Raw genomic sequence first — 16643 nt, 5'->3', positions numbered from 1 at the left:
TACTGTTACTATTAGTTTTTCATACTTATTATATGTATCATTGAAAACAACAAAATATATACCTACGAATAAATAACTCAAAAATTACAAAACACAAATAACTATTAAAAATATGTAACTTTTATTCGTTAATATAATCATAAAAATTATCCGATTACAAAATAAAGTAAATTTAAAAATTCCGCCATTATTGAATTTTGCAATTATTCATCATATATGTCATAAAATGTTTTTTGAATACGATAGATTATAAATTTTTAGCCACATATATATATACATATATATACATATATACGTAGCGGTATATATATATATATATATATATACGGTTGAATCGTCTTTCCCTTATGTTATTATCTAGTATGATAAATTTCACGGTTTAATAAAATTGTTGAATTTTAAACTATTCTAGGTGTAATGTAAACCTCGTATTCTGCAATAGTATAATGTGTATCATGGATTTATCTCCAAATCAAGACAATTTGACACATATACTTAATAAATTATCAGAAGATGAGGTTTCATCATATCTTCTTTCCAAATTTGATTTTTTCATTTGGATTTTTAAAAATCAGGTGTATTTAAAGATTAATTACTTAATTACAGGTTAAGATAGAAAAAAGTTTAGAAAATATACTTTCAAAACAATGTCATGTAGAAGCAAAGCTCCAAAGTATAAGTAAGGTATTACCTAATATTGTTATAATACGGACAGAAGGAGAAAAGTTCTGTAATATGATTAGACGTACTAATGAACTAGCAGAAAATGTAAGTGCCAAAGTAAGACAATTGGATTTAGCAAGAGTAAGTTGAGCTGCAACATTGACTATACTACTGATAATAATTTCATTATTAAGTTGTTTATCATATAATGCATCAAGTTTAATTACTTCTTGTTATATTATAGAGCAGAGTATACGAATGTCAAAGACGTGTTAATGACATTCTTGATTTACAACTATGTAGTGAAGGAGTAGCTATGGCATTGTGTAATGAAGATTATGAACAAGGTGCAGCACATGTTTATCGTTATTTATCAATGGATCAACAATTATTAGAAAGAACAGCTGAAGACATTTTAATGGATCAGACTAGTGTCAGTTGTTCTCTAATTACATTACAACAAGCTGCATTACAACTCAGAACTGTGGTTACACATAAATTTGATGAAGCAGTAAAATTAGAAGATCTTGCATCTGTTGAAAGATTTTTCAAAATATTTCCTTTATTAGAGATGCATACCGAAGGCCTTAAAAAGTTTTGTAGTTATTTATGCACAAAGGTAATAAATTATATAATTTTTTAAACACTATAAACTTTACATAATTGTGTATTTCTAACATTAGTTGCAAGAAACAGCTCAAAAAAATTTAAAAGCAGCTTTAGAAATAAAAAGTAATGATAAAAGGGCGTCAGTTATTTTTTCTGACACTATGACATTACTATTTGAAGGAATTGCTCGTATTGTAGAGATACACCAACCAATAATTGAAACATATTATGGTCCTGGAAGATTATTAACAACAATTTCTATTTTGCAAAAAGAATGTGACAGGTATATTACATGTATTTATATTTATAATGTATATAGGGAAATTGTATGTACGTTCAAAAATATAAAATTTATGTTTTAAATAGACAAGTCAAAAAGATTATTACAGAATTCATGAAACACCGATCTATATCTAAGAAAGTACAAATTGTAAATGATCATGTTCGTAAACCAAGTTCTGAAAGAGCAGATCCCAAAGAGTTTGATCTGTTATTGGGAGAAATTACTATAATGCATTCACGTGCAGAATTATACATAAGATTCTTAAAAAGAAGGGTTAAAGTAAGTTAAATGTGTTTAAATACTCTTACATACATGCTACATATGTGAATATTTTTAAATACTTCAAAGTTCTATAAAATTGTAATATTTTTATTCCAGAATGATGTAGAAATTAGTGTAACAAATGATGCACAATACAAAGATCTAATAAATGAATTCGAAAATATTATCAACAATTCTGATTTAGCACATGGTATGCAAGAACTTTTAGGTGCTTATCTTGCTTTAGAAAGATATTTCCTCGAAGAAAGTGTAAATAAAGCACTAGGAATGGATACCTTAGATCAAGATCAACAAACATCTAGTATGGTTGATGATGTTTTCTTTATAGTACAGAAATGTATTAGGTATTGACAAAATTTTATAATTTATGTTTAATTCAAGTACGAACTTAAAATACAAAATTTTCATGTGTAGGCGTTCTATGTCAAGTTGGAGTATAGACGGTGTCTGTGCTGTAGTTAATATGGCTTGTGGAATATTAGAAGGGGAATTTGCAAATAGATTACGAAATCGATTGCGACAAGGTTATCCAGCAGGATACTTAGATTTGGCACAAGCTTACAGTGCCCTTCAAACAAGTATACAACATGGTCGTCTACAAACTTCAGATACGGAGCTCGCCCGTCTAATGTTTTTGGTAGTATTAAGTACAAAATTTACAATTGTTGCATATTTTATATGTTAATTTGCTTTACGTATTTCATTCATAGGCTTATCTAAATAACACCGACGTAAGTATCGAATATGTCGAAACGCTATGTAAAAGTCTTAGTACAGAAATAGATGCGACATTTCCCAATATGCAAAGTAAAGAAAGAGGTAAAATCGACAGTTGTTTATCCGGCTTAAAAGGTGTTATGTCGATTTTGCGAGCGGTTAATGATTATGGTCTAGAACAGTTACGAGTAAGCGCTGTCAAACCGAGAGTCACACCTTGGGTCGATGCATTCTTATCAGTGGATCATCATATAAACGAGGTAAACAAAATATATAATCATAAGAAATAATTAAAATGAGTTACATAAAAAACTTGTAACGATTCGTTAATATCCATAGGATGACTTATTAAGATATGAAACAGAAGAACCTTTCGTACAAACTTTAATTATGAATTTAGAAGGTTTACTTCAAAGTTTTAAAGGAAGTTTAACAGCATCTAATTATGATGCTTTAATTGGTCTTCTTACTGCTGAAGTAACAGCTCGTTTAGAAAAAGTTGTATTAAAGTCTACTTTTAATAGAGTATGTATATTTTATGATTTTATTTTAATTTTAATATTTATTTCCTAATAATTAATAATTTTTTAGGCGGGAGGTCTTATACTTGATAAAGAAGTACGGTCACTAGCGAGTTACTTAGCCGCTGTTACCTCATGGTCTGTACGTGATAAATTTGCACGATTAACGCAAATAGCTACCATATTAAGCGTTGAAAAAGTAGAAGAACTAGCAGATTATTGTGGTGCAGATGCAATAGCATGGAGATTAACACCCGCGGAAGTTCGACGTATTGCTTCTATGAGGATAGATTTTCGTCCCGAGGATATAAAAAGATTGAAACTTTAATTTTTGTTTAATTTTATTGGTATAATAAATATTAATAAACAGCATTATTAGTATTACTTAATTATTATTAATACATATAATACATCTTATTTTTATCAAATTATTTTACTATAAACTAATAATACCAATTACTAATAACTAGTAATACTACTAACAATGCTTAAATTTTATGATCAAAGTCAAGTTTCAGATATTTTTAAAACATATGGCAATCCTTAACAATTTATTAGGTATGTGCAATCTATGAGCATTTTTAAACTATTAGACTATTATTAGATTATTAGAGTTATAAAATTAGTACTTCAATACTTTACTTTCTTTATTAGTAAAGTTATTATCATGTAATCACACAGCTTTTGTTTTCATACAGAATAAATCTTACACTTCTTAATATTTAATATGTATGTTTTTCTATCACTTTCTTACTGATTGTTATCGTGGTCAGCAGTAACAAACTGGCGGTTTACATAGGTACCTTCGTTATTTGCTTGTTTAGTTGAATTGCAAAAAATTGGTATCGGTACCCTTTATAGTGACGTGATTCTATTGGTTTGTTACTCTGTTTATATGTACGTATTATACTGAATTAAATGTGAGTCGCATAAAGTATATTTATGTGTCTGGCGCCAATACATCTTACTGCATCTTCACAAAATCCTACATTTGTAACCTCCTTTGAACCCCACGAAGTCCCGCGTCGGTAGTTTCCTGTTGGTCCTACAAAGTCCCGCGTTGGCAGTCTCCTGGTGGTCCTACAAAGTCCCACGTTGATAGCCTCCTCTGGATCGCACGAAGTCCCACGTTGATAGCCTCTTCTGGAATGCACGAAGTCCCACGTTGATAGCCTCTTCTGGATCGCACGAAGTCCCACGTTGATAGCCTCCTCTGGATCGCACGAAGTCCCACGTTGATAGCCTCTTCTGGAATGCACGAAGTCCCACGTTGATAGCCTCCTCTGGATCGCACGAAGTCCCACGTTGATAGCCTCTTCTGGAATGCACGAAGTCCCACGTTGATAGCCTCCTCTGGATCGCACGAAGTCCCACGTTGATAGCCTCTTCTGGAATGCACGAAGTCCCGCGTTGATAGCCTCCTCTGGACAGCACGAAGTCCCACGTTGATAGCCTCTTCTGGAATGCACGAAGTCCCACGTTGATAGCCTCTTCTGGAATGCACGAAGTCCCACGTTGATAGCCTCTTCTGGAATGCACGAAGTCCCACGTTGATAGCCTCTTCTGGAATGCACGAAGTCCCACGTTGATAGCCTCTTCTGGAATGCACGAAGTCCCACGTTGATAGCCTCTTCTGGAATGCACGAAGTCCCACGTTGATAGCCTCTTCTGGAATGCACGAAGTCCCACGTTGATAGCCTCCTCTGGACAGCACGAAGTCCTACGTTGATAGCCTCCTCTGGACAGCACGAAGTCCTACGTTGATAGCCTCCTATGAATAGCACGAATTCACACATTGGTAGCTCCCTCTTGATAGCAGAAAATACCGCGTTGGCATCCTCCTCTGGATAGTACAAAATCCTGCATTGGTAGCCTCTTTTGAATAGCATGAAATCTTACGTTGGTAGCTTTTTTAGATTGGTACTGCGTTGTTGGTTTCCTTTAAATTTTACATTAACAGCTGGCCTTTTTCAAATCTTACGAAATCGAGATAACGGTTTTGAAATTTCATGAATATACATTATGATTCATTATCTTCCAGACATTAAGTTGTTATCCCAATTAAATCGTCCCAATTATTTGTTACAATCATTGATATTTGATCCTTGAATGAACACAATATTAAATATTTCCTTTTCTTCTGTGATGTTCCTCTAGTCTATATATAGTTATCTCTTATACTATCCAAGTAATAGATAATCTTTAAAAGTTGCATTCTAATACAGATCCTTTTCATATGTCAAATTGATCTTGCTATTTATGAATGGTACTACCCTTAAGAAAAATGCAACTTTTGTAAAATTTTGGCAATAAATGTTACAATATTCTGTTTGCCATGAAAGAAATCATGTCGAATTTTATACTCTTTTCTATAAAAATATTTACATTTTACTAATGATAAGTATATAGCAAGTATATTCTGAAAATGTATATCTGAAGCATATTATATAAATCTGAAATTAAAAAATGAATTACTGATTCAATTTTTTCTTTCTAATTGGAGAAATATATTGTTAAATGATTCTTACCTTATATCTGTTGTATATCTTCATATCCAAAATCTTCAACTGTTGTAATGCATAAATGATTGTAATTAAGTTATTAATTTCAAATCTGTTTCAAAGTCATTTCTTAGTTCATATTAAAATAATGTTATTCTTCTTTGTTAGAAAATATAGAAAGCTATTCATCCAATGGTGCATGGAGTTGCATACAACCAAGACATCAAATTAGACGAAATAGTGAAGATTACAACATACCATAGTTGTTGTTTTACTTCATGTTTCAATGTTCATACAAATGAACTTGTAATCAGATTCTTTTTATAAGATTTAGTATGATTAAAAAAAAAATGAAGCAGAATATAAGAACTCACATTCATATATAGTTTTAATAAATCAATTTCATTGGCACTGAGATTACTTTGAAATATAACAGTTTTAAATATTCCAATTGTCATACATGCATAAATTTTCACAATATACAGATTTGTTGAACGTTCAATTGAAAATAATACATACTGAATTATTTTTTCATTTATCTATCCATGAAAAAACGTTGATCGAAATGTTAATCAAGGTAAAATAGTAATTCATTTTGTCCTTCCATTTGGAAAATGCTTTTCTGGATCGTTTAATATTACTTTCTGTGATATATTTATAATTTCCACAATTCAAAAACCACTTACTAATCATTTTTTACACATTCACGTGTAATTTGTCCTTCAATCTGAATACCCTTACTTTATAATAAAAGTTTATATTTATTACTATTATTCTATATATTTGGAATATTTTTGCATCAATGGATTGCATGCAAATGCAATTGCGTGCGAATTTTATGTGCGTAATGAATCCGTAAAATAATTATATTAAATTTGCAATTTTAAATTTGAAAAACATTTGACTTCAATGATTATATTTTGATTTTTACCTGCCGGAAAACCGATGGAACAAAAATTTGTTACAACTATCATGTACTTATGTAATTAAAACATAAGACAAAACTTTTATGAATATAAAAATTGTCATAAAAATTTTAACGCAACGCATTTGAACATTTTATGACGCATTGTATTAATATCACATTATTTCTTTTTTTGTGAATATAATAAAAGCAATAATATTTAAACAATACATACATACATGTTTAGATGCCTTTCACAACAATATGGCTTTCCCATAGAGCAGGAGGCTTATTATAAAATTCATGTCATAAATGTAATTTTCTTCAACTTCCTAAAGCAAAAATTATAAGTGTCGACCCAGAAATACCCAATATATTGAAACACTTAAATAATACAAATTTCATATTTGGGTATTACATATTTCTAAGAATTTAACACTACCATGCTCATTACCATGCTTCAAATGACTTTATATTGAAATTATTTGTATGATATGACCATTTCCTTATCACCCTTTATTTTTCTTTCTCCTTCGCAGAAGAGTTAAGACCATTTGTATCCTTCCTATATTTATCCATTATATATCCTACATATTTTCACAAATAACAAAAAATAACAAGGACAAATAGCTTCAATGTATACAGTCATCACAATGATATATGAATCACCTCTTGCAGATCTAAAATATTAAACGTGAAACGATGATCTTAATTTTGAATAGATTATAGATACACAATCTGCTCGTTTCTTCCTTTCTTAGCAATGATCTGTCCATTGTCAAACAAGTATTTCCTTCAGTAGCCGGATAAAATGCAAATTTATATTGTATTATACTTATCATTGTACTGCAAATACTTTGAATTACTGAAATTGCAGAACCATTTCCTGTTATTGAATGCAAAACATATAGCACGAACACGTTTTCCATTATCAAAAAATGCCATACAAATGTCTCATCCATTGTATTAAAGTGATAAGAGATAGACACAGCACCAGGTCTGTAGCTCATAATACAACAAGTTGCACCAGTTTCTCAATTTTCCCCAATTATATTCAATGTTTACAATAATCATCCTTCATATAAAATTGTTACCTTTATCCAAAGCATACCACCTCTCTCCCTCTCTTTAAAAATATGACCTTTTTCATCTCAATCAATATCTCCCAAAAACGGATTTAGTAGAAAATATACGACATCTATAACAAATCCAATTAGGAACTACCAGAGCATGTGTATTTTAAGCGGACCTTTAACCGTTGATTAAACGCGTTCTCTATCCAAGACTGGCTGAAACATAATTACTCACACCCCCAGTAACCCATCTCTAAATCATTCTAATTAACGTACCATGTAAACACGAATCCAACGCATTCCAGGAATAGAATCAACTGCCTGTAGTTGTTTAGCTGTACACGACGAGTACAATGATTTCGGGTACTCCTGCAGTACAAAACAGACACCCAAACGACAATATTTCAACACAAAAATATTTAAAACAATAGTTATAAAAGCATGATACTTAATACCGCACTTGACATCATGTATAAGTAAAAATAAATTTCTCCAAACAAATTTTAAGTTAAATCTTTAGCTTGTGTAATTATATCAAACTTGTTCAATTAACAATAAGCTATTTCCATCATGTTTTGACAACTGACTCATCAATGATGTATTTCCTTGGAATTGAAAAAGAAATGTGTATAATTTTGTCCTCCATCGACACACAAAATATTATCTACATGCTATACTTAGGGATTCAATTTTAAAATATTTGGCTTCATTTTCCATCAATGCTTTCCTACAATCAGTATTTTTCATAGTATCCATCAATCCGCAATTTGTATGAATATTATTGCACTTTCTCGCGTCACTTGAACTGTAATATAAACCAGTCTTTTATTTCCATTACTCTTCTGCACACCATTTGTCGGGAACAATACATTCTATTTGTTAATCTAATAACGTGAAGTTCTTCATTTGTTCTAACATCAATCAATGGATAAGTGAAGAGAATATTGAAATCTGTGAAAATAAGTATCTAGTAATATGACTTCCGAACCGACATATTTATTGCAAAGTTTTTATTATTGCAAAGTCAAATTTCAAAGTAATTTCCTATCCATATTAAACATATTTCATATATGTGCATGTCTATTATTTTGATTAGTTGTGCTACTTGCAGTAATTCGCCATTCTGGATCATCTAGATTCAACAAAGATGCATTCAATTTACTCCATACCTCAAAAAGCTCTTATTATCTTAATTCAAATGGGAAGATAGAGAGCTGTGACAGTAATCAGCTTGCTCAACTTTGAACGAGGCATATTGATAAGCCAGAGTAACTCACATACAACTTGGTGGTACAAGCGTTGAAAAAACTTTTCTGGACCTGAGAAAACACATATGCACAGGTAATGAACAAAAGGGATTAGAGCTCACCAAATAAAACTTGCTACAATTTGCTGTAGTTTGTCACAATAAGCCTATGTGTATCACGCGTCAGACGATTTTGGAATTAGTTGATGCTTGGATGTTCAAGATACAGAAGCACAGAGTGATGAGACGTTTATGTACAACTTGATCAGGGTGCAACCCATCGTCAGCCAGAAAACTTCATGTACGATTTTCTAAAATCAAAGACTTTTCCCCCTTTGTTTATCCCATACCAATCCTCTCTCGTCACTCCTTATCTCATACATAGACAGGCCAAATAATGTCGCCGATGACGGCCAACAGCCTGGACACATGTGCGGATCTCTTGCCTACGACAGAATTTTGTTATGTGTAGTATGCTGGTCAAAAAAGGATTTGGTGAATTAGAAGATTGTAGAAAAACTGTAAACATTTTTAAAATTTTATTAATTTCTTTTTATTTCTTAAAGTCTACAAAACTGTTAACATTAAACAAATATACAAAATCTTGACGTCCAGAATAATAGATCGAATATTTGAAATGGTACTACTAAATCTACAAGTTAAAATATACTATACAAATTTTCTTTAAATTATAAGATATACAAAATACATAAAGTCTTTTGTAAATTGCCATATTTCTGAAAATAAAAAATATGGAGTCAAACATTCTTCGAACATATTTCGAACGCTCATTATTACGTATATTACTACAAAAAATTGTAAAGGGGAATATGTTGGTCCCGATACAGTTTACAAACCAAACCAATGAAAGGCGTAGAGACTAGAGAACGGTCCACGATCGTGCGGTACGCTTCAGCATCGTTCCGAACACCACCTCCCTCCGAATGTCCCATCTCAAATGTCCCAATGCCATCTCAAACGGTGAGACTGCAAGTAAAAAATATCCAGATATACATCAGGATAGTAATGTGATTTCTATTCCTGCAGCACCGACGTAATACACGGTGCTCCATAATCGCTCGAGATTCCATATAGTTGTTGTTGAAATCTCTACATGTATTTGGTGGATAAAATGTTGCGAGGAGTCCTCTTGTCAAAGTAGTCATAGCATCCAAGTCTTCCCGACCCGGTTGCTTGCATTTTTCCCGTTACTTCAGCGTTGTAACGGTACTTTTATTTCTGATAATTTAGACATGAAATCGTCTAAACTGCTCAATTCAGGACACAATGGCTCTTTCCAGGGATTTTTCTGTTGACACAATCCCGAATTCTCCATGTCTTCACCATTGCACAGTTCATAATTTGTATAATTTACCTTCTTCAAGAATTGTTTTTTGAGTTGCTGCCATTTTGAAGCTCTAAATGATTGCTGGATGCGTAATTCACTTTCAGCTTTGAAAAGAGCACACGTCAGCATTGCTTCAATCCGTAAATTGCGTCTGCGATTTCGGCGACACATTAATTTTTTGCAGCGAACTCTGCTAATCCAAGTCACTAATCGTTCAGTATCACTTGGCCTTTTGGCGTCAATTTCTCGAAGTTTCTTCTTCGTGCCCGCCATGATGATGGCTTCGTAGTTTTCTTAATTTGTAGAGATGCAATGTCCTCTTTGTCGTATCGACTGATACGATATTCACGTTTTCTTATAGCTTTCTCAACTATTTCACCTAATTATTGAATAAGTAATAAGTACACCAACCTGTATCTGGCTCGTGTTTGTTGTAGAACAAAATAGAAGAGATTCACACACAACTAAACACAAAAGAATTGAAACTATCGAGCAAGATACGTCCTCCCCGCTTGCAGACGACTAAGGAAATGCCTACGTTGCACAGTAATGGCCGCTTTATATACCCCCACGCTTGCCTTTACGTAGTAGTCATACGCGCGACCAATAGAAAATAGTTCCTTATAAAATCTTATATTAATCTTACATTCTTAAAATTTTTGAAAAATACTTTAATTCACTTAATTTTTAAATATATGTGTGACAATTTTAATGCTAAATTTTATATATTTTGTACATTATATTAAAATTCTTCATTTATAGGAAATAATCAATAGCGTATGAAGATGTACTGCGGTTAATTTCTAACCAATCACGTGTCCCAGTTTGCAAGCGTCATTTCCGGTGCAGATATTCTCCAATGTTGCCAAATCTTTTCACATATTATTTGGCAAGTACATTAATGTTAATGCAAGAATCATTATTCCAATGATTTTAAGTTACATACATAATAAATAAAATAGGCTGTAGACTATGAAATTCGTATGAAATAAGCAGAGAATAATAATTAAATAAATGTATATATGGAACATAAATCTTGTAAAAATATTAATGTATTAAATTACATTCAAATCAAATATATGAACGAGATCTATTGACTTTTAATTATTTTTTTGAAACACTAATATGAAATAAAATTGCGACATTACAAATACAAAAAAAATAACGTTGATATAAAAATGTTTATAGAAATTGCTATACATAGCAACACTGTCAGGAATAACTTTTACGCTGTTCCACATTATACTCAATGAGTGTAATAAGATGCTTTCCATTTTACGTTTTATTTCACGATACAAAATTAAAAATTACTTTCGTTAAATCTAGAAGCTCTTAAAAATTGAAATTTTTCAGAATCTTTTACCATATTCCATAACATTAATGATTATCATATTTCATTTTTCTCTTAATTGATACAATTTATTTAATAAATATAAAATAAAGATATGTATTCTTTATGTTTTAATGAACCATTCTTGAATCGTGACTATTGAATGACGCATGAGAGATACATACACGCGTACGTATATAGCTAGGTATATAAGTATACACATGTATATATTTTAAGTTCACATTTAATTTTCTCAGAAATGGTTTAGTCAGTTGCAGTTACAACGTTAATTCTATTTTTATATCGTGATCAAAGATAGAGTATAATGAAATTGCAACAAATTATTGAAAACAATAAATCTTCACATTTAAACTAATTTTTGTTGAAAGTTAATGAACAAACGATATTAATTCATTGTTATATATAGATATAAATTAATGAATTTCTATACTTTTAATAAATTTTGTATTTCGTAAAATTGATTCAAGTTTTAATGATAAATTACTTCTGTGACGTAATTAAATTAAGAATACATCTACGTATAATTTCTCAACATTTTGGGTCCCATAAATTTAATATATATATATGGTTTAGTTAATGGCAGTTAATGTTCGGAACTTATCAATACATTAAAAACATGATTCAAGATCGAACGTATTTATTGTCATATTTTATTATTAAATACAATAATCGATCAGATATAATTTATTTCTTCTATTCCACTAATGAAGGAGAAACAAAATATACAAGTTTTCGCATCTCATGCAAGATATACGTAAATATGATAAATTATAACAATAAAATAAAAATGTATGATTGTATATAATATGTATATACATACATATTTGTAATAAATATTTAATATTATTCTTTAATTGGGATAACTTTGACTATTCGACAATCAAGATATGGCACAATAAATTTGCGCAATTACTAAAATATACACACTTGTTTAATATAAATATTGTTCTTATTTATCATAAATTAATTTTTATTTTTATGAAAATGCGAAATGTTGAAAATGGAAAAGTGAAAAAAAATATTATAAAGAAATACAACTTTTTAAAATTATTTGTTTAAATTAATCAAATCATAATATATTTAAAGAAATGTTATATTATACATAGCAAATTTTTCCTAGAACAAAATCAATGTTAAAAAGTATAAAATTCGTTTTTCATAAATGAATTAACAGAATTTTGTATATTAAAATTTAATGCTCCCAAGTATATATAATATAATGATAATTTAAAGAGTGCCCATTGTTGAGATATAGAAACTTTCCACTTTTCCCATATATTCGTGCAGGTTTTCAGTTTCTCTCCATATACAGATTGTATGCAACATTTTGACATTTCCAACATTCCTGACATTCTTGATTCTGTGTTGAGAGAATATTCGATACAACGCATAAGGTCATTTGTTTTAAGGATCAATAACATTTGTCTATTCACTTTGTCTAGTACAGTGCTAATTTGTGGTAATAAATTTGGTATTTCTTTTTGAAATTCCTCTTTTTCCTGTATATCATATTTGGTTTTCTGAACACCAGTTATAATTGTATTCCAAGATCGTCCTGATACCATACAAGCTAATAACCCATACAAATCTGCAACACCTAAATTAGCACAATGTGTTTGCATTGCAGCTTTATTGCCATCAAATATTGCTAACCAAAGTTTAGAATATTCCCATCGAAATTCATTTGAGAGGTTTGCATACAATCCATGATCTAGAAGTATAATTTCTGCTTCATTATTTTTCTTTCTGACTAAAACGTTACCAGGATGTGGGTCTGAATGTACAAAACCAACAATGAATATCATGTGGCTATAAAGTCGACCTAATTTACTGCTAACTTCATATGGATTTAAATTACTGGTTTGGATGTATTTTAAATCATTAATTTGTCCTCCTTCCAAAAATTCCATTGCTAGAACTCGTGGTGATGAAATTTCCCAATGTATTTTTGGTATTTTTAACCAATGATAATGTGAAAATATATTTTGAATTTTTTCTGCATTTTTTCCCTCTTGAGTGAAGTCCAACTCTCGAGGAATATTCTTCTTAGTTTCATCAACAAGCCAATCAAATTTAAAATCAGGGAAAACTAATGATGTTAATTTTACTAAGGCTGACATAGTTTTTATATCTACGTAGGAGTTTGTTTTAACTGATCGATGTTGAATTTTAACAGCAACAATATCACCATTTTTTAATATAGCTTTATGAACTTGTGCTAAACTAGCAGTGCCTAAAGGTTCAGGATCAATACTTTCAAATATTTCGTATGGATCTTTCTTGAAATCTTCTTTAATGACAGTAAGTATATCTTTAAAAGAGGACTGTGGTGCTGAACTATGTAACACCCTCATTGTATTAACATATTCTGATGGCAATAAATAATCTAGTGCGCCAATATGTTGACCTACTTTTATATAAACACCTTTGTTGGCACAGCAAAGTTCTAGGAGTTTCTGTGCTCCATATTTATGTACTTTTGATTTTAAGTCAAGATATTCCTGAGTATTTGGATCTAAATTACTACCATACAATTCGTTCCTATAATGCCTCCCAATTATAAAGACAGTAACTGCAGCACGTCCTAATCGTACAATACCTATAGCTCCCAAGTCATATTCATTTGCTCTTAAGGATGCTAGCGTTCCCAATCCAATTATTCCAAGAGCTGCACCTTTTAGCAATCTTTTTGATAAAAACATTATCAATTAAAAATTTGCCAAATACTTAAATTTTTCTGTTTAGTTTTATATATGATGAATCTGAAATGAGACAATGGTAAAAAGATTTGTCAATTTTATTACAATAATTATGTAAATATTTATAACCTTTACAAGAATGAAATTACATACTTTGCGGTAAGTTAAAGTCCTTTTTTCCTCAATAAAACATCACTATGTAACGCGAAATCAAATATAAAAATTATGCAATCCACTTGTGTCTTTCTGACTTATAAATTGTTCCGAAATTTCGAAGATTGTATGGTAACCTAAACTATGTACATGTAAAAAGTGTAACAGAATTTGTGTATTAAAAAATTTTATTTAAGAATATCTCAATTTTTTAATTTTTTCTTCAAAAGTATTTGGTTAATTTTGTATATTTGTCTAATTATTTGTTTTTTCTGAGACTGTAACATCATAACCTGTTTTCATTTTGAAGTTGTTAATCTATGCTCACATGGAATAATAATCAATTTGCATTGATCATCATTTCTCTTTAAGCATCGATGTTTTTACGTTTGCATATCGATGGAGTTACATTTTGATAAATTTTATAAATCATTAATCTTATATTTTTTGTACAATTTTCTGGAAAATTATGTTAAATATGGGGTATCCTAAGTAAAAGAATTTATTCATGTGATAACTATAATTAACCACAAAAAATATTGAAAATGTTATATATTCATGTATATATATAATTAATATATATACATGTATATATATACATATATATGTACATATGTATTTTCATTTTGTAATATACTACACAGGTTTCTAACATAAATGAAATATAAGATTATAATTCCATTAAACAAATTTTTTATTTATATATCACATATAATTACCATCAAAAGTTTGATTACAAAAATAATAATACTATGTTGCTATTAATAAATATTTACATTGGTTGTTAGTATCACTGATTCTTTATTTGTCCAGATGCATGTTCTATCAATGCTCTCTAAAACAGATAATGAAGTTTGATTTAATATAAAGTGTCATATTACACTTAATTTTGCTATTTTCAAATGTATTATGTTTCACCTTTATCACTGGGACAGCATTTGTCAATTGTAATCCCAAACTTCTAGCTAGTACAATAGGAGCTGCAGTTCCTTTGTATAATCGATGCAGTGCATCAATAGCAAGCATCATTGGAACATTGTATCGTTGTCTTAATGTTTCATATTTCTTTAAATACATTATGTTCCCTAAAGAAATTCCATTTATAACTGCTTCTGCAAGAAGTTGAACCAAGGCTGTTACATCTCCAAAACCTAAATTTACACCTTGACCAGCTAATGGATGGACTCTATGTGCTGCATCACTGAAATATTTTGTATCAAAATTATATATAATATATTAGATAATAATTATATGTATTAGAAGTATATATAATTATATATATTAAAATGTATTTTAAATATACATAGACTTTTTACTTGCCCTACTAAAACAGTTCCTGTTTGAGCATAAGATACAGAATGACCAAATTGCAAAGGAAAGGCTGCACGAGATCCTTTTGAAATATCTGATACCGATGGTTGTAATTGTCTCACTACTCCAGTTTGTAAAGATAAACTTTCAAGTAATTGTTGAAGTGCTCGCAAACCACTTTCAACTATACCATCTTTTGGATAAATTTTCCATAAAGCATTATTTAAATTATCAACAAATTCTTCTTCTGAAACTTGCAAAAGTCTTTTTGCTTCATCTGTTGGTAATGACCATACAAGAGAACTAAGACAATTTGTTAACTATAAAACCCAGAAAGACAAGTTAGTGATGTTTTTTTATTGATTCTAACTACTTCATAAGAACAAAAAGTAATTACTGGAAGTAGTGCTATTGGTCCAGATGGTAAAAATCTTTGCCATGCAACAATATTTTCTGTGGACTGAAACAAAAATAAAATTAATACATAATTCAGAATATAATTAACTAGTACAGAAATTTTATAATAATAGAACTTTTACCTCTGATAATTTAACAGTAGCAACTATACCCATTTGATTATAATCCCATTTCACATATTGTGTACCCATTGTTTGTCGTACTAATGAGTTTACACCATCTGCTCCAACCTGAAACATATATTATTGTGGTTTGATGTGAATGAAATATATTACAATAATAAAGAATAACTAAATTATAGTTTGTAATATTATATGGAGATAACACAAACATCATATCATAGGAAGGGGAAGTATATATAGAGAGGGAGCGAGAAACTGACAATATGTCTGGAAATAACTTCAGTTCTGTGCCGCATTTCAATAGGAATTCTAAATGTAATTTTAAAGTGTTTTATATTTAGTTTTCTAAAAAATTGCCTTCAATAAAATTATAATATTTTTGTACATTTTTATTTATTTATCACAAATTGTATATTTTTTATATGCATAATAGTTTTACGTTA

The 16643-nt window shown here is 30.1% G+C and overlaps 4 protein-coding genes and 1 long non-coding RNA gene across 12 annotated transcripts; 1 reads left to right on the top strand and 4 right to left on the bottom strand.

The window, feature by feature from the left end:
* The first annotated feature begins 366 nt into the window (after positions 1-366).
* On the top strand, positions 367-3899 carry LOC100651757 (conserved oligomeric Golgi complex subunit 4). The gene is made up of 10 exons (XM_012308744.3): positions 367-518; positions 607-804; positions 908-1282; positions 1347-1555; positions 1639-1834; positions 1934-2181; positions 2252-2474; positions 2548-2814; positions 2894-3079; positions 3146-3899. Exons 1-10 carry the CDS (start codon positions 447-449, stop codon positions 3401-3403), a joined length of 2232 nt encoding a protein of 743 aa, XP_012164134.2. The 5' UTR covers positions 367-446; the 3' UTR covers positions 3404-3899.
* Positions 3900-4996: 1097 nt separating this feature from the next.
* On the bottom strand, positions 4997-10716 carry LOC105665753. Of its 7 annotated transcripts, XR_001098721.3 has the most exons (5): positions 10559-10716; positions 6923-9786; positions 6720-6812; positions 5604-6507; positions 4997-5528 (listed from the first exon to the last, which is right to left on the bottom strand). It is a non-coding gene; the product is annotated as an uncharacterized LOC105665753 (long non-coding RNA). The 7 variants fall into 7 exon arrangements; XR_001098720.3 differs by having other exon boundaries at positions 6720-9786; XR_007224043.1 differs by having other exon boundaries at positions 5604-6812.
* Positions 9744-10552, bottom strand: LOC105665752. 2 transcript variants are annotated; one of them, XM_012308745.2, is made up of 2 exons: positions 10175-10552; positions 9744-10108 (listed from the first exon to the last, which is right to left on the bottom strand). In XM_012308745.2, exons 1-2 carry the CDS (start codon positions 10418-10420, stop codon positions 10013-10015), a joined length of 342 nt encoding a protein of 113 aa, XP_012164135.1. In that variant the 5' UTR covers positions 10421-10552; the 3' UTR covers positions 9744-10012. The 2 variants fall into 2 exon arrangements, with proteins under 2 accessions (XP_012164135.1, XP_020718959.1); XM_020863300.2 differs by having other exon boundaries at positions 9744-10552.
* A 1402-nt stretch (positions 10717-12118) lies between the features above and the next one.
* LOC100651953 (aarF domain-containing kinase 1) lies at positions 12119-14851 on the bottom strand. The gene is made up of 2 exons (XM_003395604.4): positions 14351-14851; positions 12119-14260 (listed from the first exon to the last, which is right to left on the bottom strand). The coding sequence occupies exon 2, from the start codon at positions 14198-14200 to the stop codon at positions 12632-12634; it is 1569 nt and encodes a 522-aa protein (XP_003395652.1). The 5' UTR covers positions 14201-14260; positions 14351-14851; the 3' UTR covers positions 12119-12631.
* Positions 14852-15140: 289 nt separating this feature from the next.
* Positions 15141-16496, bottom strand: LOC105665756 (ubiquinone biosynthesis monooxygenase COQ6, mitochondrial). Its single transcript, XM_020863187.1, has 6 exons — positions 16461-16496; positions 16201-16308; positions 16059-16121; positions 15671-15981; positions 15269-15551; positions 15141-15185 (listed from the first exon to the last, which is right to left on the bottom strand). Exons 1-6 carry the CDS (start codon positions 16494-16496, stop codon positions 15141-15143), a joined length of 846 nt encoding a protein of 281 aa, XP_020718846.1.
* Positions 16497-16643: the final 147 nt, after the last annotated feature.

This window comes from Bombus terrestris, chromosome 5, assembly GCF_910591885.1.
Source record: "Bombus terrestris chromosome 5, iyBomTerr1.2, whole genome shotgun sequence".
NCBI classification, from domain to species: domain Eukaryota; kingdom Metazoa; phylum Arthropoda; class Insecta; order Hymenoptera; family Apidae; genus Bombus; species Bombus terrestris.
This window is presented reverse-complemented; position numbering and strand designations above follow the sequence as displayed.

Bases quoted from the DNA above. Each gene is read 5' to 3' on its own strand.
- LOC100651757 (XM_012308744.3), top strand. From the start codon at position 447: ATGTGTATCATGGATTTATCTCCAAATCAAGACAATTTGACACATATA. The intron at 805-907 runs GTAAGTTGAGCT...GTTATATTATAG, and splicing joins GACAATTGGATTTAGCAAGA to AGCAGAGTATACGAATGTCA. The intron at 3,080-3,145 runs GTATGTATATTT...ATAATTTTTTAG, and splicing joins TAAAGTCTACTTTTAATAGA to GCGGGAGGTCTTATACTTGA.
- LOC105665752 (XM_020863300.2), bottom strand. From the start codon at position 10,420: ATGGCGGGCACGAAGAAGAAACTTCGAGAAATTGACGCCAAAAGGCCA.
- LOC100651953 (XM_003395604.4), bottom strand. From the start codon at position 14,200: ATGTTTTTATCAAAAAGATTGCTAAAAGGTGCAGCTCTTGGAATAATT.
- LOC105665756 (XM_020863187.1), bottom strand. From the start codon at position 16,496: ATGCGGCACAGAACTGAAGTTATTTCCAGACATATT. The intron at 15,552-15,670 runs GCAAGTAAAAAG...AAAATATTTCAG, and splicing joins ACAGGAACTGTTTTAGTAGG to TGATGCAGCACATAGAGTCC. The intron at 15,186-15,268 runs GTGAAACATAAT...TATCTGTTTTAG, and splicing joins ATGCTGTCCCAGTGATAAAG to AGAGCATTGATAGAACATGC.